The sequence below is a fragment of the Oncorhynchus keta genome, chromosome 33 (genome assembly GCF_023373465.1).
Source record: "Oncorhynchus keta strain PuntledgeMale-10-30-2019 chromosome 33, Oket_V2, whole genome shotgun sequence".
In the NCBI taxonomy this organism is placed as follows: domain Eukaryota; kingdom Metazoa; phylum Chordata; class Actinopteri; order Salmoniformes; family Salmonidae; genus Oncorhynchus; species Oncorhynchus keta.
This window is the reverse complement of record NC_068453.1, coordinates 21742797-21764967: the sequence shown is the minus strand read 5'-3', so window position 1 is coordinate 21764967 and position 22171 is coordinate 21742797. Positions and strand designations below refer to the sequence as shown.

Here is a 22171-nt window from a genome sequence, read left to right as displayed (position 1 = left end):
ATGTGGAATTCACATTCCGAACTGTGAGAAAGGCTGCAATACTGAAAAAAACGCCTCGTCTGGCGGAAATTCACACGAAGAAGATCTGCGTTCTCGGGTCGTCACTATAGTTACCACAGCCACAAATTCATAAACCCCGCCCATTTCTACAATTTATCTTGAACCTAACCTTAACTACAATTATAACATTATGCCTAACCCTAAACTTGTTTTTTTAGAGTTAATTGTTTAGATCTAGACAATTTTGACTAGATTTTGGCAAGCCGACTGAAGAAAGGTTAACTTCCGGATGTGCGGCATCGGAAACGCTTCACGAGAGAAAGGCGGACCCCTCCTCTGCTGTCCTTTCTTTGAAACTTTCTTTTTTAACAATTGCCTGCACTCTAGAAGTACCAGGTGTTCAATTTTGGAAAATTATTTAATTCATGTAACACTGCAAATGTTATAGACGTCTTTCCCTTTACTACTGAGAGATCTGTCAAGCATTGCTTGCCTAGAGAGAAGTTTGACAGCTGCCTTTTTCAACAGGGAAGCCGCAGTGAACTGTTGAACACAAGAAAATGGGGGATAAAGAATTGATGTGGGCCTTGAAAAATGGAGACCTGGACGAGGTTAAGACCTTAATGAAGGTACGATATACTGTAGATGACCTACTCGCAAATCAGGCTAGTAAGTGTGCTATCTAGCGAACAATAGCTAGCTATGTTTTGTCTGTATAGCTAGCCAACGTCGTTAGCTATCTATGGCGTTGCAAGGTTAGCTAGGTAGCTAACTTTCATAGCTAGCTTAGCATGCATACATTAGCTAACTATCCCTTCACTCAACTATCATAAACTCATTGTAGTTAGCTAGCTAGAAGGTTTGCTTTTACAAACGTTTGTAACAATTGCTAGCTATATTGGGTAGATTGGATAGGTAGCGCTAGCCAAGTAATTTACCATACTAGATAGATAAATGGCTAGCTAGCTACGTTGCATCCCCACTGCAACAACTTGTCATCTGATTAAATCGGTGTGTCTGTTTACTATTGCATAATGAAGGACAATTTCTGCAGACAAGCGCATATACATACATACATACATACATACATACATACATACATACATACATACATACAGACTGCTTGCTAAAACCAAGCATATATATATATATATATATATGGTCAAGTACCTAGCTAACGTAAACTACGTATTGAGCTAGATAGTTGGCTCCCGCTTGAGAATCAGTTATGCTTTGTTTTAGCAAGCAGTCTGTAACTAGCTATAGCCAGATCCACTTGTCCGTGTTGTGACAGCTAGTGTGAAGTGGGCGGGTGTCAAAGAGCTTTGTTGCAAGGCAGATCTATCTAGATGGCTGGCTTGCTAACTTCATGGTGTTGAAAACATTAAGTAGGCCGTACTACGTGTCTGCTTTGAATGATGATGTTCAGGGAAACTGTTCAAATTATTATTATCATTCAGCCTCCATACTGAGGCTCACTAATTTTCAGGCCACACCTATACAATTTTTAGAGCACTGACACATTAGCTATTGGTCTGTAAACTGGTCATCTTCAGCCACTAACTTATTTTGGTCCAACTCTAGACATGAAATAGGCTCTGAAACTTCAATGAATCATATTTGAATTACACTTCAATGGTGGCAGTCGTTTTTTGTAGGCGTCTCCTTGAAATAGATTGGCTGTGTGCCTAGGGTTGTTGTTCTGTTGGAAGGTGAACCTTCACCCCAGTCTGAGGTCCTGAGCGCTCTGGAGCAGGTTTTCATCAAGGATCTCTCTGTACTTTGCTCCGTTCATCTTTGCCTCGATCTTGACCAGTCTCCCATTCCCTGCCGCTGAAAAACATCACCACAACATGATGCTGCCACCACCATGGTTCACCGTCGGGATGGTGCCAGGCTTCCTCCAGACGCGACGCTGGGCATTCAGACCAAAGGGTACAATTTTGGTTTCATCAGACCAGAGAATCTTCTTTCTGAGGGTCCTTTAGGGCAGCCATGGGCCTTGTAAAAACTTTTTTTTTTACTGAGGTTTGGCTTTTGTCTGACCACTACCATAAAGCCCTGATTGGTGAAGTGCTGCAGAGATGGTTGACCTTCTGGAAGGTTCTCCCATTTCCACAGAGGAACTCTGGAGCTTTGAGTGACCATCGGGTTCTTGGTCACCTCCCGACCAAGGCCCTTCTCCCCCGATTGTTCAGTTTGGTTGGGCAGTCAGCTCTAGGAAGAGTCTCGGTGGTTCCAAACTTCTTCCATTTTCAAGAATGATGGAAGCCACTGTCTGAATACATATGTAAATAAGGTATTCATATTTTTAATTTTAATACAGTTGCAAAAATTTCTAGCCCTATTTTTGCTTTGTCATTATGGGGTATTGAGTAATTTAATTAATTTTAGAATAAGGCTGGGATGTAACAAAATGTGGAAAAGGGGCGAGGGTTTGACTACTTTTTTCAAATGCACAGTACATAAGGTGTCTAATCATTGGATCTTACTGTAAAGTACCTGAAAGTAATACTGAAACATGGCTTGTGGTTTCAGGTTTAGCCAGTATGGTGTAGGTTGAAAACCTTTAAAATAACTGTGGTTCAACTTGTTGAAAGCCTAACCACACTGATGAATTGGTAGGCCTGTAGAGCTCTTTTTATGCATTTGGTTTAGACTGTAGGCTAGGAGCTAGACAATCAGACCTCTATTCTTTATAGCTAATCAACTGATACATAGTTGATGTGGTCCTTCTGTGGCTCAGTTGGTAGAGCATGGCGCTTGTAACGCCAGGGTAGTGGGTTCGATTCCCGGGACCACCCATACGTAGAATGTATGCACACATGACTGTAAGTCGCTTTGGATAAAAGCGTCAGCTAAATGGCATATATTACATACACTTAGGTTGGAGTCATTATAACTAATTTTTCAGCCACTCCACAAATTTCTTGTTAACAAACTATAGTTTTGGCAAGTCGATTTGTACATCGACTTTGTGCAACAATTGTTTCCAGACCGATTAATTGTATCACAATTCCAGTGGGTCAGAGGTTTACATGCACTAAGTTGACTGCATTTTAAACAGCTTGGACATTTTCAGAAAATTATGTCATGGCTTTAGAATCTTCTGATAGGCTATTTGATGTCAATTGGAGGTGTACCTGTGGATGTATTTCAAGGCCTACCTTCAAACTCAGTGCCTCTTTGCCGGACATCATGGGAAAATCAAAAGAAATCAGCCAAGACCTCAGGAGAAAAAAATTGTAGTCCTCCACAGGTCTGGTTCATCCTTGGGATCAATTTCCAAGCCCCTGAAGGTACCACGTTCATCTGTACAAACAATGTTATGCAAGTATAAACACCATGGGACCACGCAGCTGTCATACCACTCAGGAAGGAGACGTGTTCTGTCTCCTAGAGATGAACGTACTTTGGTGCGAAAAGTGCAAATCAATCCCAGAACAACAGCAAAGGAACTTGTGAAGTTACTGGAGGAAACCGGTACAAAAGTATCTATATCTGCAGTAAAACAAGTCCTATATCGACATAACCTGAAAGGCCGCTCAGCAAGGAAGAAGCCACTGCTCCAAAACCGCCATTAAAAAATCCAGACTACGGTTTGTAACTGCACATGGAGACAAAGATCGTGTTGTGGGGGTGCTTTGCTGCAGGAGGGACTGGTGCACTTCACAAAACAGATGGCAGGAAAATGATGTGGCTATATTGAAGCAACATCTCAAGACATCAGTCAGGATGTTGAAGCTTGGTTGCAAATGAGTCTTCCAAATGGGCAATGACCTCAAGCATACTTCCAAAGTTGTGGCAAAATGGCGTAAGGACAACAAAGTCAAGGTATTGGAGTGGCCGTCACAAAGCCCTGACCTCAATCCTATAGAAAATGTGTGGGCAGAACTGAAAAAGCATGTGCAAGCAAGGAGGCCTACAAAACCTGACTCAGTTACACAAACTCTGTCAGGAGGAATGGGCCAACATTCACCCAACTTATTGTGGGAAGCTTGTGGAAGGCTACCCAATACGTTTGGCACAAGTTAAACAATTTGAAGGCAATGCTACCAAATACAAGTTGAGTATATATAAACTTCTGAACCACTGGGAATGTGATGAAAGAAATAAAAGCTGAAATAATTCTCTCTCCTATTATTCTGACATTTCACAGTGGTGAGTCGAACTAACCTAAGACAGGTAATTCTTACTTATTAAATGTCAGGAATGGTGGGAAAACAATTTAAATGTATTTTGCTAAGGTGTATGTAAACTTCCGACATCAACTGTAGGTCTAACTTCTGTGAAATAGCCTAGCCCTGAACATTTCTGGTCAGTATTTAGGCTCTGCTTTCCTTTTCAGCTTTTGGTAATTGAGTCTAATCGATGTCAGAGGTATGGCTATTTCACATGTCTTTACTGATTTTGGCAAGCAAGAACATTAAAGCACTCATATTGATCTCAAAGGCTGTGTTTACACAGGCAACCCAATTCTGATATTTTGCCACTAATTAGTGCTAAGGCCAATCATATCAGATGTTTTGCCAGTAATTGACCAATATATCAGAATTGGGCTGCCTGTGTAAATCCAGCCCAATCATCTCAGATTACAATTAAGTTGCAGTAGGATGCAAATGTTTCAGATATGGGCCATTCAATTGCAGGGATGGGTTTTTCCGCCCGTTGCCAAAGATTTTTCAAAAGCAGGCAGCTCCTAGACACTTCATACTGTACATATTAGACTGTGATCCACTGTGGTTTCCCTTATCCCTCAACCCTAATGAAACCATTTAAATTAGGCCCCGTGTCACCCAGCTCCTGGAGGTAATATTTGAAAACTATTAGAACGGGGATGAGATTCCATCATGCCTAATGGATTCACTTGGATTGGTTGTAAAATGGAGTGGAATCCATTTCCCACTTTTCCTTGACCTTCAGTCGAATTGTGATACAGGGGAGCATGCCAGAGGCAGACCAGTGGGGCTCTGTGGGTGATTGGTGCTTATAGTCAGTCATACAGCTAGTAACGAGAGCAGTTTGCCTACACATATCACTGTTGGGGAAAGCAGTTATGTTTGTCATATGTATTCATAAACTCAGCAAAAAAAGAAACGTCCCTTTTTCAGGACCTTGTCTTTCAAAGATAATCTGTAAAATAAAATGTAGAATATCTTCATTGTAAAGGGTTTGAACACTGTTTCCCATGCGAATGTTCAATGAACCATAAACAATTAATGAACATGCACCTGTGGAACGGTCTTTAGGACACTAACAGCTTAGACTGTAGGCAATTAAGGTCACAGTTATGAGAACTTAGGACACTAAAGAGGCCTTTCCACTGACTCTGGAAAAACACAAAGAAAGATGCCCAGGGTCCCTGCTCATCTGTGTGAACATGCCTTCGGCATGCTGCAAGGAGGCATGAGGACTACAGATGTGGCCAGGGCAATAAATTGCAATGTCCGTACTGAGAGACGCCTAAGACAGCGCTACAGGGAGACCGGATGGACAGCTGATCGTCCTCTCCAGTGGCAGACCACGTGTAACAACACCTGCACAGGATCGGTACATCTGAACATCACACCTGCGGGACAGGTACAGGATGGCAACAACCACTGCCCGAGTTACACCAGGTACGCACAATCCCTCCATCAGTGCTCAGACTGTCCGCAATAGGCTGAGAGAGGCTGGACTGAGGGCTTGTAGGTCTTTTGTAAGGCAGGTTCTTACCAGACATCACCGGCAACAACGTCGCCTATGGGCACAAACCCACCGTCGCTGAACCAGACAGGACTGGCAAAAAGTGCTCTTCACTGATGAGTCGCAGTTTTGTCTCACAAGGGGTCATGGTCAGATTCGCGTTTATCGACGAAGGGATGAGCATTACACCAAGGCCTGTACTCTGGAGCGAGATCGATGTGGAGCGTCCGTCATGGTCTGGGGCGGTGTGTCATTGCAGGCAATCTCAATGCTGTGCATTACAGGGAAGACATCCTTCTCCCTAATGTGCTACCCTTCCCGCAGGCTCATCCTGACATGACCCTCCAGCATGACAATGCCATACTGCTTGTTCTGTGCTTGATTTCCTGCAAGACAGGAATGTCAGTGTTCTGCTAAGGCCAGCGAAGAGCCCAGATCTCAATCCCATTGAGCACATCTGGGACCTGTTGGATCGGAGGGTGAGGGCTAGGGCTGGCAAATCTGGTGCAGTCCATGAGGAGATGCACTGCAGTACTTAATGCAGCTGATGGCCACACCAGATACTGACTTGATTTTGACCCCCCCCTTTGTTCAGGGACACATTATTCCATTTCTGTTAGTCACATGTCTGTAAAACTTGTTCAGTTTGTCTGTTTAATCTTATGTTCATACACGTATTTGCTTAAAATAAACGCAGTCGACAGTGAGAGGACGTTTCTTTTTTTGCTGAGTTTATTTGAACTGCAGGAAGGGCAAATAGCATCTGCAGCTGCTGTCTCAGTTTATCCAATAGGAACCTTTTATAACCAGGCTACATTAGCCTAACTCATGAGAGAGTAGAGAGGAACGTGTAAACTCTGATTACAACACATGGAATTACCATAGGCTACATTTACCTGAGCTATGGAGACCTATCAAGCTTCAGAAATCCAATGAATTGCAGCAACGGCATCCATTGGATCACTGTGCTATCTTGCCTAAGCTTTTGAGAGCAGGTGAGTGGTGCGAGCATTATCCAAAGCCTGTCTGTAACCTCCTCTGAGACAGATTGATTATCACGCCCGGCCGGCACAGCTAAAGACTAGCCCAGACCCTGACCCTTCCCCTGATGGCCTCGTTGCCTTTGGGCTGATCCGCGGTAATGGAATTATGCAGAGACTCAAACAAAAACCATTGATTTCAAAGTTTGACAAACCATACAACTCTATGCACAAGGACTTGCCTACTCTTAACAATTTCCACTGAACATTTTACAAAAACACATTTTACAGAAACTATGCATAAACACAGTTTGGTAACTTAGGGACATTACTGTACTTCTGTTACCAGACTTCATCAAGTTTTTTTGTTGGTGTAAATTTAATTTAATTTACTGTGGAAATTGTTTGAAGTAGTCATTGTGCATAGAGCTGTATGATTTTGTTAACTTTGAAATCAATGGTTTTAATTTGGCATACATTTTAAAGTGAAAAATCTGAGTCTGCTGAAGGCCAACACAGAGACTAAGGATAGCCATGCACTCTCAACCCCAGCTCCAGTGTCTCCATCACTCTTGCTTCCTGTAAAAAGCTCAGAGTAGGTACTTTCCTGTTCATGGGTACACCGTAGGTCCTAGCTAACATATAGGTGACTTATAGAACTGCTGTCTGGGAATCCATTTCTGTCCTTTTGCTAGCCAGGTACTATAGAAAGTCATTCAAAGCTAACATGGGTTGGTTTTATGCAGCATAGCAGGATGCTTAGCAGGTGAATACATTCCAGTCCCCTCTTTCCTCAGGCCACATAGCCAGCTAATGAGAGAGGTGCTGTGGTATGACATGGCACTGACAACGCTGCCCGGTCTGAGTGACCCGTCTCTGTGATGAGTGTTGTCTCTTCAGGACTACCCACCGCTCCACACAATGGACTGTGGCTACAGAGCCTGTCTTTCCTCTCGCCTGCAGGCTTGACAGTTTGAGGCCTCGCAATACCACAGCAGGGAGACTCTGGGAGGAGGCGTCTGGTATGGTGTTATTGTGTGACGGGCTCTGTGTGTTTTGAATTGAGGGGGGTTTCTGGCACAAGAAGGGATTTCCATTGTATTAAACACTTACTGTACGGACATGCACACAGTTATGTTCCTTTTTTAGCAAGCGGGTGACCAAGTCTTGATACAGGAGGGCAAGTTGTGTCGGTGATGATGGTGTCTTAACCGTGTTTTTTTTTTTGTTGTAGGATGAGGATGTGAACAGGACCCTGGAGGGTGGCAGGAAGCCCCTGCACTATGCTGCTGACTGTGGCCAGGCTGAGATGCTGGAGTTCCTCCTCTCCAAGGGAGCAGATGTCAATGTAAGAGCTGCTAGTGGGAATACTGCTATCAATATAGGCCTACTGCTGTTATACAGTTATTAGAATACTGCTGTCAATATAGGCCTACTGCTGTCAATATAGGCCTACTGCTGTTATACAGTTATTAGAATACTGCTGTCAATATAGGCCTACTGCTGTTATACAGTTATTAGAATCCTGCTGTCAATATAGGTTCTACTGCTGTCAATATAGGCCTACTGCTGTTATACAGTTATTAGAATACTGCTGTCAATATAGGCCTACTGCTGTTATATACTTATTAGAATACTGCTGTCAATATAGGTCCTACTGCTGTCAATATAGGCCTACTGCTGTTATACAGTTATTAGAATACTGCTGCCAATATAGGTCCTACTGCTGTCGATATAGGCCTACTGCTGTTATACACTTATTAGAATACTGCTGTCGATATAGGCCTACTGCTGTTATACACTTATTAGAATACTGCTGTCGATATAGGTCCTACTGCTGTAATCTAATATTAGTCCCTTTTTTAATTTTATTAGTACTGATATGGAAGAAGGCTGTGGTGGTGGGCCTCTCTGTCACCGATCTGCTTACGTTAGAGATCAGTTATTACTGATGACCAAGGAGGAAGGAATGATGCGTTTTCCCATTCTGTGTTTGCATTAATTTGCTTATTGAATGGTACCAGAGAACAAGTCCCTTGTTCTGTATCCACTCCTACAATGCTTCCACTATAGTCAACCACATACTGTAGTAATGACAGAGACTGCAGGTAGCCTAGTGGTTAGAGCGTTGTGCCAGTAACTGAAAGGTTGCTAGATCGAATCCCCGAGCTGACAAGGTAAAAATCATGTCGTTCTGCCCCTGAACAGGCAGTTAACCCACTTTTCCTAGGCCGTCATTGAAAATAAGAATTTGTTCTTAACCGTCTTGCCTAGTTAAATAAATAAAAAACGACACAGACTGACATGACTTAACTACTGTAGACTCTGCTAGTGTTGTTCAGACCTGTAGAGAGTGGTTAAGATCTATGTTTGGACCAATGGGATTCCTCCTGAAGCCATCTCCTCCATCAATTCCCTCAGAGCAGCAAAGACTAACTGACCACATAGTCTGTCAGAAAGCTCCCCTGAGCCTCAACCCATTACCACACTGCAGTGGAGGGAATCGATCTGCTTTTACAATGGGATTGAGTAGAGTGATGATTGTGGCATTTACAAGTTAGGGAAGGTGACCGTATGTATTGTACAGTTCTGCGCTAGTATCTTTCTAGGTAGCCTTGGTGTGCAACTATTCTTAATATCATTAGAAATACTCAACTTTATTCGAAGCTGTACTTTGGTCTTAATCCCCTCAGGCCCTCAATAATGCAACAAAATGAACGTGCTTATGGGTGTCACTGACCCAAGATGTTAGTTTCACACAGACAAGTGTTGACCGTTCAGGCGATACTTGCTAGAACTGGAAGTTCTGACCTTAATGTACTTGTGTGAATTTGAAGGGCTTGTTAACTAGGCCCAACTCTCACTGCACACAGTCTGTAGAGCCATGTCCTCTCCCAACCTCCCTTATCTGCCTCATGGTCTGATCAACACACTTGTCGTTCCCTCCAACATCCATCAGTCTGGCTGTTACACTATTTTGCTTCCCCCCCCACACACACACACACACACGCAGAGTGTGTAACTCTGTCTCTCTTCCCCAGTCCCTTCAGATAAGGGCCCCAACCAGCGCTCCTGAAACTGAGGAGATAAATAGTGGCAGAGTGGGTTTCCTTTATTATTCATTGATGTGATAAGGAGAGAAATAAAAGCGCTTCCTCTGAGTTATTTCCTCTGATAACGAGAGTGCCCTTGTGTTGGAGGCAGGGACGACTGGTCTGCTGATGTATGGCGCCTGTCCACGCACAAACCCGCCCACTCTCTTTTTCTCACACTTTCTTTGGTCTCCCACAGGCCCCAGACAAACATGGTATCACTCCGCTGCTCTCTGCCACGTACGAGGGTCACCTCACCTGTGTCAAGATCCTGCTAGAAAAGGTAACGCCGCACACACATACAGAGCTGTCTTTACCCTCGTCAGAGCCATTTCTGTGTTGGAAGTTGTGTGTGATGTGTTACTGCTGCTGAGAGGAATTCCTGTATGACAAAGGACTACAATGAAGGCTGAATGTTCAGTGACTGTCTGGTCCTGCCTGCCCAAACCTTCTGTTCTGTGTGGAGGGAGCTGGAATGTTCCCAGACCTCATCACACAGCACTGCTGCTGTTTGTTCCTATCCCACTAGCTAGCTCCACACACACACACACACCTCTCGCTCAGCTCTGGAACACTGAGATGATGATGATCCAGTGGCTGAATGTGACACCTCTGTAGTTAGGAGGAGTGGTGGTACGGTGCCAACACTTCTCCTGGACTCCAAGGAGCTGCTTTTACAGTCCTGTAAAGCAGCCATTTTGGATTCATACAATCAGATGATGTGTTCTTTGAGCGGTGATCTTTGTCGAATTATTAAAAACATAGTACCCAGTAACTACTATCACAGTGCAGTCGTATAGCAGTGATTTTCAGACCCTGTTTGTTTGATGCAGAACTGTGTGCATACAGGACATGATTTGGGCACTGCCTTGTGGAGGAGTCAGTCATTCACTGTGTGGCGTTAGTTTTCATTCCGCTCACGTTTTCCCAGCTGCTATCATGGCATGCCGGCTCAGTGAGGTACCTGTGGTGCAGCCACATAGAAATTACAGATGTGTCTGTTCTCTAATAATAAGCCTCCACAGGGCTTACATCACTTTCCCCTCTTTCTCTCCCCCTCGCTCTCGCTCTCTCTCACTCGCTCTCTGCCTCTCTCTGAAAACGTGCAAAACTGCTGTGAAATGGATGCAACCCCCCCCTCACTTGTAGCTGCACAGCACAAAGGGTAGATGCACAATATGGACATTTCTTTACCTCGTGAATGTGCCTTTTTTTTATGTCAGTACAATTACAAATTGCTTTCATAAAACGTGTGTGTGTGTGTGTGTGTGTATATATATATATATATATATATATATATATATATATATATATATATATATATATATATATATATATATCAAATGTATTTATATAGCCCTTACATCAGCTGATATCTCAAAGTGCTGTACAGAAACCCAGCCTAAAACCCCAAACAGCAAGCAATGCAGGTGTAGAAGCATGGTGGCTAGGAAAAACTCCCTAGAAAGGCCAGAACCTAGGAAGAAACCTAGAGAGGAACCAGGCTATGTGGGGTGGCCAGTCCTCTTCTGGCTGTGCCGGGTGGAGATTATAACCGAACATGGCCAAGATGTTCAAATGTTCATAAATGACCAGCACGGTCAAATAATATTAATCACAGTGAACAGGTCAGGGTTCCATAGCTGCAGACAGAACAGTTGAAACTGGAGCAGCAGCACGGCCAGGTGGGCTGGGGACAACAAGTTGTCATTAGGTCCTCCAAGAGAAAGAGAGCGTACTTAAATTCACACAGGACACCGGATAAGACAGGAGAAATACTCCAGATATAACAGACCGACACCCGACACACAAACTACTGCAGCATAAATACTGGAGGCTGAGACAGGAGGGGTCAGGAGTCACTGTGGCCCCATCCGATGATACCCCCTGGACAGGGCCAAACGGGCAGGATTATAACCCCACCCACTTTGCCAAAGCACAGCCCCCACACCACTAGAGGGTTATCTTTAACTTACCATCCTGAGACAAGGCCGAATGTAGCCCACAAAGATCTCCACCACGGTACAACCCAAGGGGGTGGCACCTACCCAGACAGGAAGACCACCTCAGTGACTCAACCCACTCCAGTTTTTAATTTTACCTTTATTTAACTAGGCAAGTCAGTTAAGAACAAATTCTTATTTTCAATTACTGCCTAGGAACAGTGGGTTAACTGCCTGTTCAGGGGCAGAATGACAGATTTGTACCTTGTCAGCTCGGGGATTTGAACTTGCAACCTTCCGGTTACTAGTCCAACGCTCTAACCACTAGGCTACCCTGCCGCCCAGTGACACACCCCTCCTAGGGACGGCATGGAAGAACACCAGTAAGCCAGTGACTCAGCCCCTGTAATAGGGTTCGAGGCAGAGAATCCCAGATACATACATGTATGCGTATATATATATATATATATATACACACACACGTATGCCTCAGCATTTGTACGTGGATGGATTGAGTTTGTGTTTTTGACTGTGACAGTGGAAACCAACAGGCTAATATTTCCAGTGGGTAAGCATCTGTCTTCTCCCAGCCAGGCTACATGAGGCAGGGTACACGAAAGCACCATGCTACGCTTCTCCGGGAGTTGCGTAGGCGGTCCTCACTCACAGATTGAGCCAGCGCCACAGCGGTTAAGGCACTTACCCGTGACGGGACCACCAAAACACGCTGCCACTTGCCTGTGTCCAACCTCCAAGTGGCGCCCCTCTTTGCATCCTACGGTCATGACCCTCCACGTAAATCGCCCGGCACCAACATTACTAGGAGTGGACACCTCTTATGGAGAGGACACAGTTACGATGCATGAAGAGACGGAGAGAGAGATATATAGATTGAACCAGATCACCTCGTAGGGAGGGGATAGTCTGAGAGCCATGCATCAGCAATTGAAACTCCTTCAGGCAAATGTGAGAATGTGGCATTTGTCATCAGGCGAAGGCAGGCCCGGGTCGCCACCAGCCAAGGGCTCATCATCAGGGGTTAGGCCCGAAGCGGAGTGCAAGGAGAGATGAGTCACCGCTTCACACCACAGCAGCCTGATGGCTCCTTTCAGCCAGAAGCAGCAGGACTGGAGCTCTGAAGCACTTTCTCTCTGGCCCTCTTTACCCACGCTGTTATTACAACAGCAACAGCAGGCCAGTGCTTGAATGTCTACTCATTGATTCAAATCCGCTCGTTTATTCAGCTTTAAGAAACATTCAGAGGAATCTGATACTGCATCGGTAGTCCACTACTACCAGGATATATGATTCATGATAACTCAAGTTTTCACTCTGGACAAAATGTTTGATAGTCATGGAAGTGTGCCCCTGAGCTGACCTCTGACTGCCCCCAGGTGGATTCCTGCATTATCGAAGGCCTGTTAACCCTGTGTCTGACCCTAACCAGCCGGCAGGCTGGGGGGAGAGTTGCTAACTTGACTACAGGCCAGAGAGACGGCTACCGAAAAACATGAGGCTTATTAATTATGAATCAACACTGAGAAGACCTCCCTAAACAACTTCCACTCGTTTTAAAATGGATTTTTATTAACCCATCGACCCCCTCACCCCCCCTTCGTCGGACAAATCTAATATTTTTTATACAGCTTTATTGCTAAGTATACATTGTACATGCACTGTACTTGTATATAAAGCAGTCTAAAATACATTACAATCCCAACCCTCAGCCTCTCTCAGCCCATCCCACCATTCACCATAGACCACACTCTTAACAGTGGACTGTTGACTTTGGCCCTTGGGTCAGGAGTATGATATTATTCAGACTAGCCTTTTCTAGTCTCCTAGCTGCATGTCTAATACTGGGGTGCATTCAGTGACGTGAAACTTTTCAGATGGAATAAGGAACCGTGTCAGCTCTACTCATTCTCTGGCAATCATCTGTTCTACATCATACCTTTTCTATCTACAGAAGAATGTTCTGTAACGTTACATCCTCCTGATCAGGCCCCAGTCTACACTGCTAGGCCAGCCAGGGAAAGTGATTGTCTATGGGCACCGCAGAGTGAAGAATTTGTCGTGATGGATTTATCACTTGGATAAAGGGTGGGGTGGGTAACAGGAAATGAGTTAGTAGGATTGTGCAGACTACCATTTCCTCCCTGTCTAAATGTAGCCGTCTGCACACCACTATGGGCATGTTGCTAGCTATAAGGGGGAAGGACTGGGGGGAGTGAGACGTGCTCGTACTGTGTCGTGGATGCTATTAAGCTTCTCTCAGGACGATGTTTAGTCCCAAAAGCTAACTAGCCAAGATACTTTTTCATGTGACAGTGGGGCAGCGTAGCCTAGTGGTTAGAGCGTTGGACTAGTAACCGGAAGGTTGTGAGTTCAAACCCCCGAGCTGACAAGGTACAAATCTGTCGTTCTGCCCCATACAGATCTCTCCCACTGTTTCCAGGCCGTCATTGAAAATAAGAATATGTTCTTAACTGACTTGCCTGGTTAAATAATAATATAATAATAATATATGCCATTTAGCAGACTCTTTTATCCAAAGCGACTTACAGTCATGTGTGCATACATTCTACGTATGGGTGGTCCCGGGAAACGAACCCACTACCCTGGCGTTACAAGCGCCATGCTCTACCAACTGTGCTACAGAAGGACCACAAATAAAGGTAAAATTAAAAACAAAAAAAGGGGTCGGCAATAGATGCCAGAAGTGGATTGTTGTGGACGACTGTGTGTGTGTGTGTTTATATTTATTAGTACTACCGTTTTCAGTCTTATAGTGGTTCCCGTGTAGCTCAGTTGGTAGAGCATGGCGCTTGTGGGTTCAATTCCCACGGGGGACCTCTGAAAATCTATGCACTCACTACTGGAAGTAGCTCTGGATAAGAGCGCCTGTTACATGTAAATGTTACAGTACAGCATCCCCCTCACTGTTGTCTTACAGTACAGCATCCCCCTCCTTGTCCTGTTTCAGCCATCAGCACCCTGCTTGTGTTTTGGTCAAACAGCAGTCCTATCTTTTCCCACTTCTTTGAGCACAGTCCAGCCAACAATTCTGTTTCTCCATCCCCATACAGATCTCTCCTTTCTTTCCTCTTCTCCCTCGTTCAAGGCTATGTAAAATATGCCCCGTGATTGGCCGCTTGACTGGAGTGGGCGGGTCGATGGACTCCTGTAAGCATCACATTTTATAACCAATCCTGGGGGGAGGAGGTCTGAGGGCCTGAATATGCATGGGCAGTCTGTCATTTTCACTTAATGGGATAATGAAGACTTAATGGACACCTTGGCCAAGTGGCAGACTTACCTAAACCCCTATTACTACTTACTGCACGTCACACACACCGTGGTGTTTGGCTCTCTATTTGACTGGGTCACTCTTATTCATTAGGGCTAGCATACATCTCGCTTAGTTCAGGCTGTATCACGTCCGGCTGTGATTGGGAGTCCCATGGTGCGGCGCACAATTGACCCAGCGTCGTCAGTGGTAGGCCGTCACTTGTAAATGAAGAATGTGTTGTTAACTGACATGCCTAGTTAAAGGTTAAATAAAAAAACGTGTTCCAGCCTCAATCTCGTCCTGGGTGGATGTTTGGACCGTCAGTGTTTACTGTCAGTATTCCCATTTTAGACTAGCTCATTATTCTAAGTGGAGACCGGTGGATGTCCATGGTAGATAAGATGACAACTGTAGACTTGAGGGATGGGGAGGAGGAGGCTCTCCCCCCTCTTAGTAGAGCCCAGGGAGAGGGAGAAGCCGTGTCGGTGTAAGACAATACGAGTTGGTCTTCACTGGACAATACAGCTCGCTAGCTCCAGTTAAATAATGAGTCGGGGAATGCTCATTAGATGGTGCTGGAAGGCTCCTGTATGTAGGTAGCAGCCTTCTCCCAGGTTGTTGACTAGGAGTCTTGTTGAGGTGAGCATCAGGGGGTGAAGTGGTGCTGTTGTGTAAATGAGGCCTGTGGAGTACTGCTACGTCTGGGTCCTCCGTCCTCCTCTGCCGGTACCAGCTGCTAGCTAATGACTTCCCCTGAGCTAGAGGGCCTCCTCCGCCGGTACCAGCTGCTAGCTAATGACTTCCCCTGAGCTAGAGGGCCTCCTCTGCCGGTACCAGCTGCTAGCTAATGACTTCCCCTGAGCTAGAGGGCCTCCTCTGCCGGTACCAGCTGCTAGCTAATGACTTCCTCTGAGCTAGAGAGCCTCCGCCTCCTCTTCCTCCTTGTTCTCTTTGCCGTCAGCCCACTAGAGCTGAGAACATGATGACCATGGAGAACACCAGGCTTGGTCACAAGATGCCTCACGAACACACCATCCAACTACAGGTGTTGAGGTTTCGCTCGTTCTCTCTTACTACGTATCTGCAGATTGATGGTTTGTTTAACCATGTCACATTTCTTTAGTGATAGTTTCATAACAGGACCAATGTTGACCGATTTTATGATTTTTCAACATCAATACCGATCATTGGAGGAACAAAAAAAGCCAATACCGATTAATCTGCCTATTTTATTTTTATTTTTTGTAATAGTGACAATTACAACAATACTGAATGAACACTTATTTTACCTTAATATAATGCATCAATAAAATCAATTTGGCCTCAAATAAATAATGAAACCTATTCAATTTGGTTTAAATAATGCAAAAACAGTGTTAGTGCACTTTTACTTTCTTCTCTATGTGCCATGTAAGAAAGCGAATGTTTAAATTCCTTGCTCAGAACATGAGAGCATATGAAAGCTGGTGGTTCCTTTTAACATGAGACTTCAATATTCCCAGGTAAGAAGTTTTAAGTTGTAGTTATTATAGGAATTATAGGACTATTTCCCTCTATACGATTTGTATTTCATATACCTTTGACTATTGGATGTTCTTATAGGCACTTTAGTATTGCCCGTGTAACAGTATAGCTTCCGTTCCTCTCCTCGCTCCTACCTGGGCTCGAACCAGGAACACATCGACAACAGCCACCCTCGAAGCAGCGTTACCCATGCAGAGCAAGGGGAACAACTACTCCAAGTCTCAGAGCGAGTGACATTTGAAAGGCTGTTAGCGCGCACCCCGCTAACTAGCTAGCCATTTCACATCGGTAACACCAGCCTAATCTTGGGAGTTGATAGGCTTGAAGTCATAAACGGCGTAATGCTTGAAGCATTGCGAAGAGCTGCTGGTGCCTACCACTGCTCAAATCATAGACTTAATTATAACATAACAGACAGAAATACGAGTCTTAGTTTCCGTATTCGACCATATTAATGACCTATCATCTCACACAAAACATTTTATTTTTTCAGTAAAATACGGAACTGTTACATTGCACAACCTTCAATGTTATGTCATAATTACGTAAAATTCTGGCAAATTAGGCGGCCCAAACTGTTGCATATACACTGACTCTCTGCGTGCAATGAACGCAAGAGAAGTGACACAATTTCACCTGGTTAATATTGCCTGCTAACCTTGATTTCTTTTAGCAAAATATGCAGGTTTAAAAATATATACTTCTGTGAATTGATTTTAAGAAAGGCATGTTTATGGTTAGGTACATTCGTGCAACGATTGTGCTTTTTTCACAAATGTGCTTTAGTTAAATCATCCCCCGTTTGGCGAAATTGGCTGTCTTTGTTAGGAAGAAATAGTCTTCACAGAGTTCCAACGAGCCAGGTTAGCAGGCAATATTAACTAAATATGCAGGTTTAAAAATATATACGTCTGTGTATTGATTTTAAGGCATTGATGTTTATGGTTAGGTACAGTCGTGCAACAATAGTGCTTTTTTCCCGCAAATGTGCTGTTGTTAAATCACCCCAGTTTGGCGAAGTTGGCTGTCTTTGCTAGGAAGAAATAGTCTTCACACACTTCGCAACGAGCCAGGCGGCCCAAACTGCTGCATATACCCTGACTCTGTTGCAAGAGAAGTGACACAATTTTCCTAGTTAAAAGAAATTCATGATTGGTTGTTTTTTATAAGATAAGTTTAATGCTAGCTAGCAACTTACCTTGGCTTCTTACTGCATTCTCGTAACAGGCGGGCTCCTCATGAGGCAGGTGGTTAGTGTTGGACTAGTTAACCGTAAGGTTGCAAGATTGAATCCCCGAGCTGACAAGGTAAAAATCTGTCGTTCTGCCCCTGAACAAGGCAGTTAACCCACCGTTCCTAGGCCGTCATTGAAAGTAAGAATGTGTTTTTAAGTGACTTGCCTAGTTAAACAAAGGTGTAAAAAAAAAAAACTGCCAAATCTGTGTCCAAAAATACAGATTTCCGATCGTTATGAAAACCTGAAATCGGCCCTAATTAATCGGCCATTCCGGTTAATCGGTCGACCTCTAGTTGAAACCCATACAATCTCACTAAGACAGGTCGTCATTGAAAATAAAACTTTTTTTCTTCACAAAGTTGCATCAGAACAATGTAAACTGTGTTGCTAGATGCAAATAAACTCTTAAATGTAGCCCCCCCCCAATTTAGAGATTCTCATCGAAGAGGGTATCCTTCAGTCCTGTTTAATCTCTGTAGCCCGTGCCCGCTCCGATGCCCCTTTTGCCAGCACACACACTCAAACACAACATCTCTCTCATGAACACACAATTACCCTCTTTCGCATATATATATATATAGTTGAAGTTTAAATATATTTGGCTAAGGTGTATGTAAACTCAGTTTTTCACAATTCTTGACATTTAATCCTAGTAAAAATTCCCTGTCTTAGGTCAGTTAGGATCACCACTTTATTTTAAGAATGTGAAATGTCAGAATTATTTATTTCAGCTTTTACTTCTTTCATCACATTCCCAGTGGGTCAGAAGTTTACATGCACTCAATTAGTAAATGGTAGCATTGCCTTAACATTGGTCAAATGTTTTGGAGCCTCCCACAAGCTTGCCAAAATAAATTGGGTGAATTTTGGCCCATTCCTCCTGACAGAGCTGGTATAACTGAGTCATGGTTGCAGGCCTCCTTGCTTGCACACACTTTTTCAGTTCTGCCCACAAATTTTCTATAGGATTGAGGTCAGGGCTTTGTGATGGCCACTCCAACACCTTGACATTGTTGTCCTTAAGCCATTTTGCCACAACTTTGGAAGTATGCTTTGGGTCATTATCCATTTGGAAGACCCAAGCTTTAACTTCCTGACTGATGTCTTGAGATGTTGCTTCAATATATTCACGTAATTTTCCTTCCTCATGATGCCATGTATTTTGTGAAGTGCACCAGTCCCTCCTGCAGCAATGCACCCCCACAACATGAGGCTGTCACCCCCGTGCCTCACTGTTGGGATGGTGTTCCTTCGGCTTGCAAGCCTCCCATTTTTCCTCCAAACATAACGATGGTCATTATGGCCAAACAGTTAGTTATATTTTTGTTTCATCAGACCAGAGGACATTTTTTCCAAAAAGTACAATCTTTGTCCCCATGTGCAGTTGCAAACCGTAGTCTGGCTTTGTTTTTGTTTTTTTAGCAGTGGTTTCTTCCTTGCTGAGCGGCCTTTGAGGTTATATCGCTATCGGACTCGTTTTACTGTGGATATATATACTTTTGTACCCGTGTCCTCCAACATCTTCAAGATCCTTTGCTGTTGTTCTGGGATTGATTTGAACTTTTCGCACCTAAGTACATTCATCTCTAGGAGACAGAACGAGTCTCCTTCCTGAGTGGTATGACAGCTGTGTGGTCCCATGGTATTTATACTTGCGCACTATTGTTTGTACAGATGAACGTGGTACCTTCAGGCATTTTTTATTTGCTCCCAAGGATGAACCAGACTTGTGGAGGTCTTCAGGTCTTGGCAGGTTTTTTTGTTGATTTTTCCCATGATGTCACAGAGGCACTGAGTTTGAAGGATGTCATAAGGTGTATGCACCAATTTGTAAGTCGCTCTGGATAAGAGCGTCTGCTAAATGACTTAAATGTAAATGTAAGGTAGTCCTTGAAATATGTCTACAGGTATACCTCCAATTGACTCAAATGATGTCAATTAGCCTATCAGAAGCTTCTATAGCCATGACATTATTTTCTGGAATTTCCCAACCTGTTTAAAGGCATAGTCAACTTAGTGTATGGAAACTTCTGACCCACTGGAATTGTGATAGTGAAATAATCTGTCTAAACACACACTTTTTCCAACAATTGTTTATCTCACTAAGTAGATGTCCTAACAGACTTGCCAAAACTAAATTGTTAACAAGAAATGTGTGGAGTGGTTGAAAATTAGTTTTATTGACTCCAACCTATGTGTATGTAAACTTCCGACTAACCGTGTATGTGTGTGTATATCTATACATCTCTCACACACTTTCTGCCTGGCACTCAAAGTGGGTCAGGCTTTTCCACTCAATTGCGTGTTCTCGGCCCGGGCTCCGTAAGCCCCCGCTAAGAGGCTAAAGTTTGCCATTAAAGTCGTTGGTCTGGTAATGCTCGACCACTCGTCAGTTTTATCCCCCTTTGTCCGTTATTTACAGCTCTTGCTGCATTCCCTTCACCCTCATTCACCTTCACTGTCTTGTTCTGAAATGTGTGTGAAACATTGGCTTAGAGTGAATCTGCCAGAGCAGGGCACTCCACAGCTTTGCTCATCTTGAACCTATAATGTTTGGGATACTAGGTGATTAGTTAATCAGTGATTCTACACAGTGCTTTTCCGGTCCTTTTGAATGCACTTGGGGAGGGTGAGAGACACGACATTGTCAGAGTGGGTTGAGGGGGACAGGCAGGTTGGCCCACACTCTCACAGAGCATTACTGATGGGCTGAACCTGTGGCCTTCGGTAGAGGGCTAGATGGGGGGGTGTAGGGTGAACACTGATTCTAACCTTGGCCTGTAGTTAATTTTGAGAGAGTGGGTTCACACTGAGGTTGAGGCCTTGATGCTCCACTCAGGTCATAATGTCTCCCTGTCATGTCTCTCTCTTCCCCCCCAGGGAGCCGACAAGGAGCGGAAAGGACCGGACGGCCAGAGCGCCTTCGAAGCCGCCGAGACCGACGCCATCAAGGCTCTCCTCAAGTGAGACGGGAGCCTAGAAGGGACGGACGGATGCAGCAGTGGTCCCCCAGACAGACCAGATGGACACACCCCTTCCCCCGACCTCTGTCTTTAGCACTGCTTTGTCTGTTTGTGTTTTTTGGATTTCCCTTTTTGTTTTATGTTTTTTAAGTTGTAGGGATTTTCTCTTGCCTCTTCAGTAGCCATTGACTGGATGGACTTGTCAATCATGTCTCCCTTAGGGACCAAACACTGAGGGGAAAAGCACCCAGACTTGGACCTTCCCAGAACACACAAGGATGCAATGTAAAAAATTAATAGAGCTTAGCGCTTAAATATGATCGCTCTCAAGTCCTGTGTGCACTCCTTTCACAAAGATGTTGGCAGACAAAATGGAGACATTCAATAGTGTTCAATTTTGTGGCCTGTTTTCAATATTGTAAGACCACTTGGTTATATTCATCTTCCAAACATCAGTTGTGCTAGATGGAGAACGGTTGTAAAGATATTCTGTTAGCCCAGTAAGATGGCCGCCTCTTTCCCCTGGCTGTGTACTGTAGCTCTTCTCTGTAGACCTAACTGTCCAGCGCGTCAACTAGGAGGGTTTGTACTGTATGAGAGGGTAGGTCCTGTTTAGGCTGCTAATAATATTGGTTACCCACTATGTAACCCTCTACTGATAATATGTCACACTAAACATTGACCAAGGTTACTCTAACGTATAATAATAGCGTAAATACCCCCTTGACCAATCACCATGTTGGCATTACAAAATGTATGTACAATTTTTTAAAAATCTGTTACTTATTAAAACATTGCTGTGTAGTGATGGCATTATGTCAACATTGACCATTATGCAATTTAGAATTGCATAATATTTTTCCCTTTGAGTGAGTTTTGAACATGTTCTGGTCTGCAATCCTTTGTTGCCGCTGTCTGTTTTCTATTAGATGAATGGGTGGGTTTAGAGTTCAAACTGTGGATCGGGAAATGATCGTCCTCGCACTCTGGGTTTGATTAACCTGCCGGCTCTGCTGCATTTCAGAACTTCCTCTGCTTCTACTGCTACGCTCTCAAAAATGGCTGCCTTCCTCTTTTGGTTGCTTTCAAATAATTACAATGCAATGAAAACAAAATACAAAACGCTTTCTCTCTGGCATCGTTGTGAGGAAAAGGCTGTAAAAACTGAAATAAAAAATCTTAAAATTATTCTCTTCGTGTGGTAATGTTTTCTGACTGAAAAGTTGACAATACCAGCAGTCTTTCAAATAGACTCATTGACTCTGCTCTTAGAACGGACACTTCTGAGCGGTGAACACACTTAACTGTAATCTATATTAGTTCCTTTGTATACACGTCTCGGCGCACACTTACTTGCAAGACTGCGATCCATACTAGATGCCCTCCATCTTAATGACTTGAGTATTGCTTGTCTTTGTCAAACTGTCAGCAGCAAAGCCCTCCTCCAGCTGTGTC

At 44.0% G+C, this 22171-nt stretch overlaps 1 protein-coding gene across 2 annotated transcripts; it reads left to right on the top strand.

Moving 5' to 3' along the window:
- Nucleotides 1–235: 235 nt before the first annotated feature.
- Nucleotides 236–21904, top strand: LOC118365990 (myotrophin). Of its 2 annotated transcripts, XM_052492444.1 has the most exons (5): nt 236–396; nt 529–629; nt 7900–8013; nt 9957–10040; nt 20634–21904. In XM_052492444.1, exons 2-5 carry the CDS (start codon nt 561–563, stop codon nt 20718–20720), a joined length of 354 nt encoding a protein of 117 aa, XP_052348404.1. In that variant the 5' UTR covers nt 236–396; nt 529–560; the 3' UTR covers nt 20721–21904. The 2 variants fall into 2 exon arrangements, with proteins under 2 accessions (XP_052348404.1, XP_052348403.1); XM_052492443.1 differs by having other exon boundaries at nt 303–629.
- The last annotated feature ends 267 nt before the right edge of the window (nt 21905–22171 follow it).

Excerpts from the sequence above, each read along its gene's own strand:
- LOC118365990 (XM_052492444.1), top strand. The coding sequence starts at position 561 with ATGGGGGATAAAGAATTGATGTGGGCCTTGAAAAATGGAGACCTGGAC. Across the intron at positions 8,014-9,956 it reads CCAAGGGAGCAGATGTCAAT|GCCCCAGACAAACATGGTAT; the intron begins GTAAGAGCTGCT and ends GGTCTCCCACAG. Across the intron at positions 10,041-20,633 it reads TCAAGATCCTGCTAGAAAAG|GGAGCCGACAAGGAGCGGAA; the intron begins GTAACGCCGCAC and ends CTTCCCCCCCAG.